At 38.3% G+C, this 13,337-nt stretch overlaps 1 protein-coding gene across 2 annotated transcripts in view; it reads right to left on the bottom strand.

The window, feature by feature from the left end:
* LOC132203376 (insulin-like receptor) overlaps positions 1–13,337 on the bottom strand; it is a 99,203-nt gene that overhangs the window by 28,767 nt on the left and 57,099 nt on the right. For both annotated transcript variants that reach the window (XM_059631105.1, XM_059631104.1), the window contains one exon: positions 265–701. In XM_059631105.1, coding sequence (XP_059487088.1) covers positions 265–701 — 437 coding nt within the window. The remainder of the gene's footprint in view (positions 1–264; positions 702–13,337) is intronic.

Consider the following 13,337-nt stretch of genomic DNA (forward strand, 5'->3'; position numbering starts at 1 on the left):
TTAATTTTGATATATTTAAATTATTATAAATTTTGCCACTTTCATTATTTCACGCTATCTCAGTTCAATCTTATTTGTGTGTTTGTATTTTGTTATAAGTGTCTGCATATTTTTCTATTTATTATATATATTTTGCGTCTATCACTAAAAGAAAATACAATAATTAAATTGAAGCTAAAAAAATTTTAGATTTAATCAATTTTTAATTATGTTTGTTTCTAGTAAAATAAATCATGCAAATGCAATCAAGCTATTGGTACTCACGTTGATGATGTGTTCGACATTTTCAGCCTTGGTAATGAGGTCCCAGTCGATGGTGTCGGCATAGCACAAGTTGGTGTTCTTTTCAATGTACACCGAGCCACGGAGGATGTGTGTGAGCGAGTGCAGTCCGATCTCGTGCAGATTTCGCATCTCGTAGATGACGAGCGCGTAGTTGAAGAAGAGGATGTTGCCCCTGATGACCGACAGGTTGGGGAAGAGGCGCGACAGGGTGCGAAAGCCATTCGCGCGGTACAGCAGCAGGTAGCCGGTGATCTCGCGGAGCTCGGGGAACGAAATGTTGCGGAAAAGTTCGTCCTCTGTTTCGTCTTTGGCCTTGTCCATCAGCACGATTTGCACAGAGCCTTCGACTACCCTACAACCGCGTAGACGGTCAAAGTGCTGCACGTTGTTGCGGATGTCAATGCCTTTGTTGCAAACTGCAAACACAAGAGAAGATTATTTTCATTAGCATAAAATTAATTTCAAATTTAGGAAATTAACTGTAGACAGACAACAATTTGAAGAAATAAAAAAATGATCAATTGTTGTGAAAGAAACACAACACTTTATAGTTGAATAAAACGGCACCACTTTCTATGGCAACAATTTTGTCTTGGTTGACTGTACTTTGGAATAAGATTAATTGTATTTAATTAATTTATAATTCCTTTTTCTCTTATAAATTTCAGAAAACTATCGTTTGATGTTCTGGATTTTTTGTTTTAACATAGATTTTTTTTAATCATTAATAATTTTTTCTAAAATATGGACAGAAACATCAATATTGAATTTCTTCTAAAATTATAATTTTAACAATCGACATAAAAATGAATATTTTAAGCAAAGTGAATAATGGGGCCCATGAATTTTTTGCGTTTTTATCTTAGAAACAAACGGCTATACCAGTTTTAGTCCCGGTATTCAAGAATGTTTCTATAAAAAGAGCAAATAGCCTCATCGAATGACCCATAACTCGACTTGTTTATTTTAAAAAAAAAACTAATAAAAATAAGAGACGGTCAGCCATCACGCATCATTGATTCATCGTGCAGGCGGCGTCTCTTTCCTAAAGAAAGTTCTAGAACCATATGAGCGTGTGTGTGTGTACAAGTGACGCACACCGGTGACATTTATTAACAAAATAATTTTGAGTCGCTTCCTTTGTTTGCAAACAAATCTCACACGCGGTCAACGACCCGACGCGCAGTCGTCAAGAAACGAAAAGTGCGACGGGATTCGTTACATTTTATATTACGTATATATAAAGTTCGTTTCAGGCTCGACTCGCGCGATGAGACGGCAGAAAATGAGAAACGCGCGCGGTGACAACAAAAGCAGGTATCGCTGAAGACCACCCGCGTGTGCGACGCGTCGCGCTTCATTTGCGTTTTCCACGGAATTTTACTCGCGACGCAATAATTAACCCCGGCTAAAAATAAATATTTCTTCTTGGAATTCAGATCAAAGTTTCTTTTCATCGTCACTAATCTCTTTCAATCTTCCCACGCTTGGGAAAATATTAATGAAGAAAATAATTCCAGCTCTTGCGATCAATTCTGCCTGCCGCGGCTGAGCTTCGCTTTGATATTAATAATTTTCCAATCTACCCGTCTATATGTCTTTCTTTTAATATTCCAGCCAGGCCCTTTTGTGCTCAGCTGTAAGTACACTTTTGTTTGGCACGCGCAGATAAAAAGTTTTGCTAGCTGGACCCGCTCGAAAAGAAACCACCTGATTGATTTATCTGCCCCCGCACCGGGCTATTCAGTTGGCCAAAATGGAGAGAAAGAGAGAATGACGTATTTATAGGAAACGTGCTGCCGATTGAAGCAAGATGTCAAGCTCCATCTTTCTGCGCAGCAAATAAAATGAAAGGAACAAATCTGTCGCCACGATCAATTATTTGTGGTTATTGAACACAAAAAGAAAAACAATTATCAAAAGATTCAACCGACAAAATAAAAGATTGAGGGAAAAATATGAAATTATTGAGCCATTCTGAATATTTAAGTCCCAATATAAATTTATAATAAAAATATGAATTATGAATCAATTAAGGATCTGAATATTTAATTAATTGCAAACTGTTACCATGAAATATTTCTTCACAATTTTTATTCTTGAAGATTTTTACAATTTTTTTAAGAAAATTGTACTGGATCTCCTTTAAATCATAATTATCTAAGTTTTAATTTTTATAATTTTTATACTAATTGCGTAAGCAGAATTATTTGCAAACGTTTGTAGCATGGTCTGCAAATAGAATTACGCTCGCCGGCGTCACAACACCCCAGAATGAGGAAGTTTCGAGCGGCGATGAATTTGCTGCGGCGCACTTCCGATGGGCTGCGTGTGTTTCGGTGGCGCCCGCTCTCTCTGCTCGATTTGTTATTCAGGATCGAATCCGCCGCACGGCAGACAGATCAAAAGGACGGACGGAACTCGTCAAAACAATGCGCCCCGGTTCAAAACAAGAGCGCCAGCTGCGCCCGATTTGCTCATTCTCGGGGGACAAACAAATTAGGAAACGATCGACGGATGAGCGAATTTCGGAACAATAACATCATTCGCAGGGTGGAAAAAAAGAGCAGAAAAACATCCGACCGAGCTTGTGAAAACAATATCAGGGCGAACTGCTTTTCTTCCACTGGGGCCTGAGGGCGCGGATTTGGCACGATTGGCTACTCCCTTTGTTGGGAAATTTTCAACCTCCTAAGGCGCATGCTGAATAATATTATATTATAATTTTTATTTAAAATACCAAAATAAAACTAACAAAAATTGGAATAATTGCATAAATAAAAATAAAAAATACTTGAACCAAAAAAAAGGCCTCTATTTTTTTAAATAGAGGCCTTATTTGCAATTTTGTTGAATCTTTTGCACTGGTTATCCCCGCTTTCAATGTTCCGTGAAATTTAACTTCTGATGTACAGGATTTCAGAAATACATTTTGCCTCTCTTTATCATTTTCTTTTTACTAGCCATTCATTAAATTTATGTACAAAATTTAATGTTACAAAAAGATGGGACGATAGTGGATTATTTTTAATTTTCTCCCTCTGTACCTGATAAAATTATTATTATTATTATTATTTTTTTTTTTTGTGATTCATTTGGATAGACTATGATCCTGCCAAGCTCCATTCGGTGCTTATCGGCTGGAAAGCCTACCAAATTATAAATTTTTCTAATAAAATAGCGTGAATATATAAGGACTCCTTATTTTTATAGTCAAATTAAGACTGTACAACAATGCGGGAGTTAAAATTTAAAATTTCCAATAATATTCAATAATTGGGTTCTAGTTTAAAGAGAGAATTTGATCTGAATTTGCCAATAAAGAGTCCTCAATGATTTCTACAATTTCGTTTCGTAAAATAACAAGATAAAAAAAAAGCATTCAAAATAAAGATATGTCCCAGAGAATTTCAGATTATTTTGTTTTTTCAATAATGTTCCATGTAAAGCAATTCTCAAAATTGGCTGTGAAAAAGAAGTTCTAAATTTTCCTTTCTCCAAACAAAACTGAAACATAACCATCCTTTTTTAACTCTAAAATAGTCCTGTATTTTGTTATCTTTATGTAATTTTTATTTAATGAATTAAAAAAAAATTAAAAAGATCCTTTGGTGGTAAAAAAATGAAAAGCGATGGGTGCCTCTTTTTCTCTGTCATATTATTTGTTTTGGAAATGGAAATTTCGTATGCCAGGTGGGCATGCCTGCGATATTTCCGCGCAGGAGGACGCATTATTATGCCGGTCGGCGTGTTTGCACGACGGGCTTGCTGGTCATTATCGCCGTGTGTACGCATACAAAGGTCGGCACGTGTGATAAAAGCCGCACGCGGAGACGAGCATCCGACCCCCGCCACTGATAAGAACCCTTTCTTTCTTTCTTTCTTCCCTTTCCTTCTCTTCCTCGCTCGTTTCCATACCGTCAGCACCTGCCGGCCCGCTCACTCGGGCTCCCATTAGGAAACGCAAACACACGAAAATGCAGCGAGCACGCCGCGAGGTCGACGACCTGCCGGCCGGCGCGACGGCGGCGCCACTTGTGCGGCTGCTGCATTTGCATTTATCGAATGCACTTTTTTCCGTCGCTGCATTTTCGCTTGCACCGAGGTAAAGGTCGATACTGCGAGGAGTCGACGCCCTTCCAACCACAATGATAGTATTGAAATACTGAAAAATAATTTTTTATTGTGCTTATTTTATGTATTTATGTTATGTATATAATTTATAATTACAGTTTAGTCTTTTGGGATTATTTTCATTTATTTATTTACAATTAATAAGGCTCTTCATAAATTTTTATTAGCTGTGGTCTGACGTGCTGTTTTGCAATTCTTCTCTTTGAATTGTTTTATTTTTTATTTATTTCTTCTATTAAAATATGCTTTAATTGCGAATAAATAAACCAATGCATAAAGATTTTTTTTTTTAGAAAAATCATGCTATTAATATTAATTAAAATAAATTGATTGATTATGTTAGTTGATTCATAGTTCATTTCACATTGTTAATAAAAAAAAATACATGATTACTTTTTGGTTTATTTAATCTTAACAGTTAGAAACTTGATGCTTCGGTAGTTGGTGGAAATAATTCTAACTTGATTCATTTATTCGTTCTTAAAAAATATGTAAAAATATTTAATAAAGAATCGAAAAGCTACAAAAAAAATGTTAAAAACAATGAATTTAAGGTTTAATAAAGCAATTTTAATAGTTTAGAAACCTTTTATAATCATCAGATTTTCCTATTGAATTGTGCTTATTGAAATACCCTTCGCCTGAGAATTTCCTTCAGAAATCAGATTACAGCACTGGCGGGCTTCTTGGTGCGCTTTACTTGTTATGGCCCCGATTTAGCAAAAGCTTGCGTTTGACAGTCGCGCGCCGTCTGCCGCGCTGCTTTCCATAATATTATTATTACTTCTCTCGATTCGGCCACGATCCGAAATGGAAACAACGAAAATAGGTGCAAGGCCGCCGAGTGTGACGCAACGAGAGAGACGGCCAATCGATAAGTCCTCTTTTGCAGCCAGACAAACGAACAAACCGAAGTTATGTGTGGGTGCTCATTTGAATAAGTTGATGCACGGCGTTATTATTATGGATGTGCGCTCGCAATAATTCACGCCACATTAGAACGCGGCGCGAATAAGTGGCGCGATAAAGCAAACAGCGAATGTGTGTGAATGCGAGTAGGCTGCAATTATGCACGCTTATCTTCCTTTTACAGCCGGCGCTTTCGAAAATCCAACTCCGCGAACAGTCGGAGCGACGCCATATTATATGAGTGAATGAGCGCATCTTTTTCTATGGCTTTTAACTCATTTAATTAATATAATTCTGAGAATAGTATAATTATCAAAAAATAGACTAATGGTTTCGTTAGAAAAGATCAAGGGACTCTCAGGAATTTTGAAATATTTTTGCTTGAAATAACGCCCCGAATTGTATCTAATTAACTTCTCACTTCAATGATTGAAGTGTACGCAAAGGAGTGAGTCCAGATGTAAAATTTGAAATAATTTTAGAAAAATATGGTAAAAATTAAAAAAAAAAAAAAATAATAATAATAATAATTTTGGTTAAGATAGAAACAATATATAATTCATTCGAATGAAAATTGGGACTAACAATGCATTTCAATCTCACTTTTTGACCCGCGTTTAAAATAATAATAATAAATCTTGGGTCCATTTATAAATTTCACAATCATCCATTGAATTATCTTTGGAAAATATCAAATTAATTTTTTAAAATAATACCATTTTATTGCTGGCAGACTTAATTTTAAAATACAATAATTTAATATATGAGACACGCCTTTCTGAAGGGTTTTCCGTGCAGCTTTTTCTGCTTTGGCCAAACTAGGTTACTGGAGCGGCGGAGCAGTCGAGCGCAGGCATGCCATAATGTAAAAAAAGCACACGTAGCTGCAGCACGAATGCACCACCACTGCTACAGCCAAGCAACTCATTGATTTTCCTCCGCCAACGAGGCCACCCTCGCCACGAGAAGGGCGGCTGCTGAAGAATAATAAGGCGCATCTCCATATGCATTTGTAGGGCCATTTCGCGTGGTGGCAACAAACGAGCCAACGGGCGCGTGATCCCAATTCCTGATGGCGCGAAATGAGCCCTCGCCCGATAAATCAAGCGGCCGCAACGAAAACCGCTCAATTCGGGGCGCGTTCGATCGGGGGTGATTTACGCCGGGCTTGGGCGCAAATCATTTCGCCACCCCCGCCACAGCCCTTCTGCGTGTCCGTCCCAGCGGCAACTCAATCACGTAATGGGGGGCCAACGTCTCCACAGCCTCCGACACGCAGCCTCCCGCTGCTGCTTTTCTTCCTTTTGTTTCCTGGGACGCGAATGAGAATCGACGGACGCTTCCTGCGACCCGTCACATCCATTTAACTAACCACGACGCACAACTTTTTCGCCCCCGACCCAAAACTATGACAAAAAAGAGGTAAAGCTGCAATTTTTTATCGATCCCCACTTCTTCAAACTCTAATGATATTTATTTCCAAAATAAAAACAATGAATATTATCTTTAGTTTTATAATTTAAAAGAATAATGGAACGAATGAACGAATTAAATACGTATGTTTCACCATCTTTGATCGACTTTTTAGATAATCCCTTGATTTCTTTCTTAAACCAACGAGTGATTTAAACAGCAGTTTTTATTCAAGAAATATATCATTTTTATAGCCAATTTTTATTAGAAACAAATGCTAATAAAATCAAAAGCAAAATATCATTTATAATTATAAAAAGACAAATAATAATATTTTTTGTATTAGATCTTATGTATTAATTGAAAATGCTGTTGTGAACTATAACTCTAGATCCTTTGAAATATATAAATCCTTTGATTTCCCATGCATTCTGCACAAAAAAGCCATACTTTGTAGCTGCAGTTATCTTGTACCGGAAGTTGTATATAAACTGCAGTGAGACCGATAAGTCCAATTAATCTTAAAATTTCTCAGGCCTAAGTATAAATGGATATACTGAACTTGAAAAAAATGTGGTAAACATGGTACACATCAATATGAAATATATATGTTAATTTGGTTTATTTCAAGCTTGATAAGAAATGAATAACAAGGAAAATGGTGATAAAAATATTTATAATATATCCAGTCGGGTTTAGTGTGGACAGATGCTGTTTTAAATCATCTGTCCGCGGCAGCAGTAAAAGGGCTCTCCTTTGTTTTTGCTCTTCAGGTGCACGTTGCAATTAATTCTGCAGCTTTTGAAGAGGAATAACGGGACTGCCTTGTGTATTTTCACAAAAAACCTCATTAGCAGCACCTTTTTGATGTGTCTCCCGCGCGAGTTATTTCTATACCAGAAAACTTGAATAATAATCCATCAGCAGGTGCCTTTATCAAAACGACAAGTTTTCCAGCTGTTCAAAAATAGAAGTCTGTGAAAACGCGCCACGTGTGTTGTGTGAATTGTGTATATATTTTAATTAATTGCAAAAGCGAAGCGATCATCACGCTTGCGTTCTCACACCGTCTGAAAACTACGCAGTTGTACTTTTTCTACCAGAGGCCCCCCTCACACGCAATTAATACTCTCTCGCAAAATCCCTCCAGCAGAACCACGTTGCCGATCAATCTTTGTAGAATATTATTATTATAAACACGCCAGAAATGATCAATCACGGCAAAATTCGGCACTCTCTCCTATTTGCTTCTTTTTTTAGGCCCCTCCGTCAGCGTCTGCTCATTTTCCTTCCTCTGACTCAAGACAAACATCGCAATTCTTTTTATTTTCGCGTCACAACTCACCAAAATCTCTTTTTCACATAGGGTGGCGGCGTTTTTGCACTTAAATAGAACGCCGTCGCCACGTGGGCTATTTTTGCCGCGCGCGCGGGGCCCGCAAGTGCGCGAGTCGTAATATGTAGTTGTCGAGTTATTTCACTTGTGTATGCCCTCGTGCATTTTAATTAAGCACGCAGTGCGCAAGGTCAGTGACATTTTTACGCCCAAACTTGACGCGTTGCTCGCCGACAAAGCCTGATTATATGCTGTCAAGCTGATATCTCCGAAAGCACACCTTTTCCGGAATATTTTATACACGCCTCGCTGCCTGCAGTTATACGATTAAAAAAGAAACAAACAAGTAAATAAAGTACAAAAAAGTGAGAATAAAATAGAGGCAAAAGAATAATGTTCGCACCAACAAAATAAATTAATCAAGAAAAGGGCCAATTTAAAATTCATATCATTGATGATGTCATATTTTAAAGCTTTCGACGATGTTTTTTCTTCCCAAAAGATTGTCTTTAACTTTAATTACTTTTTGTTCCCTTTCACATTTTTTTTTATTCCATTAAAGAAGATTTAAGGAAGCTTTATTTTCAATTTTGCTCCATAGAAATGATATTTTTTTTCCCTCCAGTATCCACAAATGAGCGGATGAAGCACTTCTTGGCCGTCGGGCTTTAATTTGCACCTGGAAAGCAATTTTGGCAACGCTCACTACTAAACTCGGAAGGAGCCGGCGAATTGCGGAGGCGGTTTTTGGCTCGCGTCTCCGCAGCGGCGCAATATTTCCGTCGCTTTTTGGGGAGCATCTCGCACAACCTCGTGGTTCTATAATTACTCTACGCAGAACAAGAGGCCGGCCGGCTTTTGCCTCGACTCTCGTTTTTGCCGCGACGAGACGCTCTAGTGTGACGCTACGTTTGTTTTGCCACTCTAATTACATTTATTCAACGTAATTTTGCCCGGCAGGGGGCGGAGCGAAGTGACGAAAAGCAGCTCTCTGGACTTCAGACGGATATCTGCGGCTGCTCTGTGTGCTCATTTGGGTCTTAATTAAGCAATTACTTAACGCAAAACACTTTGAACTCTAAAGCTATTCGTTTGAAAGCAGGATTTTCCAAATTCTGAGAATGTTCCCTTTTCGCAGAGGAGTTTCAGCACTAAAACCTTTTGACATAATCCGAAGCTGGAAAATGGTTGGTTAGGGGTTGGTCACTGTGAATGCATAATTCAAGTACAGTCTAATAAAATAGTATGAAGCGATTGAATCAATCAATAATTTAATGCTGTTGTTACATTTTAATCTGATTTGAAGGAATAATATAGTGCAAAATATTTTTCCCTTCATTTAAATTCCAGCATTATGAGCGGAGGGATAATAGAATTTCATTTGTATAATTTTGTTAGATGGAAGTTATTTTGAACATAACATTCCAAAATTATAATTTGGAACTTCCTCTAACAATTTAGGGGAAATTTTCAGTATTTTTAAAACAGTTTGATCATTTAATTCACGTGAAAGCTGAAAATTTTTTGAGTTTTCCTTTCCTTCAAAGAATTTGCAATTAGATCTAATGTAAAAGTTTTCTATCGTTTCTAACATACTATAAAATAAATTTTTCATCTTTGTAATACATTTTGCACTGTTGTTTTCACAGGTTGCTATATTATACAAGTAAAAAGTTAAAAGTTTTTAATATATATGACTTGTTAAGTTTGCACAGCTCTATAAATGATGGGATTTTTACACCTTATAACTGAATTAATCATGCATGAAATCTGAGGGGCTCATTATTTATCCAGGCACTTAAAACAAAAGAGACAATTAATGCGTTTTCTTCTTAAACGACAGGCTTTTGAAGCATCGCTTAAAAGTTACAAAAGTTGATAATTCTCCTTTGAAATTATTCAGCGTGCGTACAAAATCGAATGCATGCGCGAAAAGTTATGTTTGCTCGTGTCGAAACACTTTATTAAAAATTTGCAAAGCAAACAGGACGCGCGAGATAAGTGCTCGGCGGGGCGGATTTTTCGTCGTGCGCGCTTGAGACGGAGAGATAACGCGCGTACGTTTCGCGGCATTAGCATACAAAAACAAAAGCTTTTTCTTCTTTTATCTGGCGTTGGATTCGCGAGGGAGATGAAGGAGAGCGCCGAGGAGAGAAAGAGAGAATTTTGGGTGCTTCGTCTGCACGTTCAGGCCGGGGCCGCCGCGCCACTCGCTAGCTTCTCGCGCGCCTGTTTGTTGTGGCACTGACCTGCTCAACGCAATACGTGCGGCATGACTGCCGAAAATAACGACGAGACCGGCCAATTAAACTTGCTGTCGCAGACAGCACTCGGAAAAATGTACAATTGGCATTGCACAAGTGGCTGGCGCTTGAATAACAACATAATTTGATTCAAAACTATATGACAGAAATTCCTGCAAGAAAATCCAGATTTCTGTCTTTCAATAAGTGAACCTATTTTTAGCTTATTTAAAATTAAATTCCTTTATTTAGTTTCAATTGACGTTATTCTCCTCATTATTGAATCAAAATAAAAAAATAAAAAATATATCTGACTTTATTTTCAACTTATTTGAATATATCTTTTCACTTATACAGCCTAAAAAAAAAGAAAAAAAAAAACGATTAATATTTGTCACGACTAGCTTTCAAAGTATTTTCACCTATTTTAAGAAAAGTTTGATGCCAAGAACTTGGTTTTTGCATTTTTAAAAATATTAAAAATCAAAATAATTGAAAGTAATTTAATGAAGAAAATGGGTAGTTTAATTTGAATTCCGCTTTTCAAACGATCCACTGAAAATCAAAATTCGGTGATTGACCTCGGATTGTCGATGCGAAATGTCAAACAGACCGTGCCGTCCCAAAATTAATCTCTCGCCCGCCCCTGGCCTGCATCCAAAGCACCCGGCAGTTTGTCGGTCTGAATAGACTGCGGCAGACATTCGGACGGATATGATCTCTTTATGCATCTCGCACGGTCTCTTGCACTGACATGTACTGGCTGGAAACCCTAGAATTCAGCCGGAATGCAGAGGAGGGAAGCCTGATTAGCGCGATGCAGCCTTCGGCGTTACGCAATTCTGTGCGTCCGCGAGGAAAACAAACATTCGGGGGCTGCAGCAATACTGCGGTCGGTTGATTTAATTAGTATTTGCAAGACGAGCGTTGCGGTCAGCACGTCCATTCCCACGGGACTTGCCGAGCAACTGCAGAAATGCACGCAAACTTTCTTTCCCTGTGAAATGAGCAGGGGTTGGCGAGGAGGACCCCAGGCGTCGGTGGCACCCTTAAAAAGGCCCCGAGTTCCGAGCGCGGTCAATGCACGTGGCGAGACGGAATGCGCCGCGTGAATCGGGTCGCTCAGACAGAAAAGAGAATAAGAAAGGAGCGAGAAGAGCGAGAGAGAGAAATAAATACCTGCACGACCGATGCTGAAAAACTGGTCCTCGTCGCCGACGCCGCCGCGCACATTAGATTGTGACCAGCGCACTCGACTATTTGTTTGTTCCCTCCAATTCATTAATACGCATTCCCCGCAGCCGCAAAACTGAGAGAAAGAAGTGCGCAGTTTGTTTGCTTTCAGCATTCCGGCCGAATCCTTTTCATTGGAAAAAAACTGGATCTTGCGATTGAATTTCATATTATTAAAATATATAATGTTTTTTAGATAAAAATTTTCGGAGTGGAAACATATCCCAATAAAACATTTTTTAATAGTAAGCGTTAATTAAACTGTTCACTGAAAACTTCAAATAAAAGTAAGTTGATTAATTATAAACTCAATTAATAACTCCTCCAAGGATTAAGTTTCCTCGCAAGCTCTTATTTATTATTTGATGTTCTCTTTTTTCCTGCTATGGATATTTTATTAACTTTTGAAAACGGTTTCTTAAGAAAGAAAAGCGTTCAATAAATCTTATAAGCTTAAAAAGTTTTATAAATGTATGTGACTTGGCACAAATTTACGAAATCAAAACGCGATAAGATAAGAAGGCACACAAAAAGCCCGATTACCAAATTAGTGCTCCACAATAATAAACAACACAAACAACATGTTTTCCAATGAAAATCAAAATTTTGATATTTTCTCTATAAAAAAGTTGCTAAGACTTGGAAGCAATTAAATTTTATATTGAATTTTATCTTTGCTAGGCTAAAAGAGCCCACAATAGCTCCACGTGGAGAGTATGGATATTTTAAAAAATACGTTTGTTCGCCAGGTGTCAAGTGGATTTGGCTCTCTTATGTCGGCTCGACAGCGTTTGCTCGAAACAAGTGCGTCAGCAGCAGTCATTTGTCCAAACGAAGCCCGACAAGTGTGAGGCGAGGAGCGTCTCTCTTACGGAGCGGGCATGGCGTTCTCGCAAAATCCCCTGCTTTTGCGACGCCGCCGCAAAAACACGGTGTTAAAAGTGTATTTGTCATAGCTCGCGCTTGTTATTACTCCGAATTCCGCCCGCACACTCACCCCGAGCTCCCATAATTCACCCTCCTGCTCTCCAGCTTGTGCACCGCGGGTTTGCATACCCTTGAGCAGGCAGGGGCTTTTCTCGAGGCAGCTGCGGCCCGACGAAAAGCAGCAGCCCTTTTTCGCGGTTTCCGTGCTTGATTGATTGAGGTGCTCTCAATTTGAGGGCATCCAAATTGGGAACAGAGGGTGAGCAAGATAGAGCTAGGGGGTGCCTGGGAAACTCGTTTTCCTCAAGGAAATACAACAAGATGTTGAAATGCAATAGCATAGTTAAATATTTTAATATATTTTAACTGTCGCGGCGGCACCTTTGGCGTCTTTGGCAATCAATTAAAAGCGCAACTGGAATGAAAGTCGTGCTTGTAGGCGGAGAAGAAGGTACATGAGAAGGTGGAAAAGGAATTCAGCCCGAGAACCAGTTCTCGCGAGGAGATGTATGTGCTCCTCACCGCGGCAACGGTAAAATCTGAATTCACTGGTTGCAAACGGTCGACCAATACTCTTGTAATTGCTCTATAATTTCAATCCTTTCAAATCACATCTACATAGAAATATCTTAATGTTTCAATTTGAACACTATTTTATTGCAAAATATCTAAAAAAAAAAATTGTTTCACAAATTTACAGCTAGAATTTTTCAGAATATTTGTAAAATTCACGGAAATTTTTATCCTGCAAAAGCTGATAAGGATCATTTTAGCAATTTTTTCCGAGAGGTACCAAAATAAGGAATGAATTCAGACGCAGAAAATATTTATTCCGTAGTTATATTTATTAATTATAA

Source organism: Neocloeon triangulifer, unplaced genomic scaffold, assembly GCF_031216515.1.
Source record: "Neocloeon triangulifer isolate White Clay Creek 2 clone unplaced genomic scaffold, ASM3121651v1 ptg000017l, whole genome shotgun sequence".
Taxonomy (NCBI): Eukaryota; Metazoa; Arthropoda; class Insecta; order Ephemeroptera; family Baetidae; genus Neocloeon; species Neocloeon triangulifer.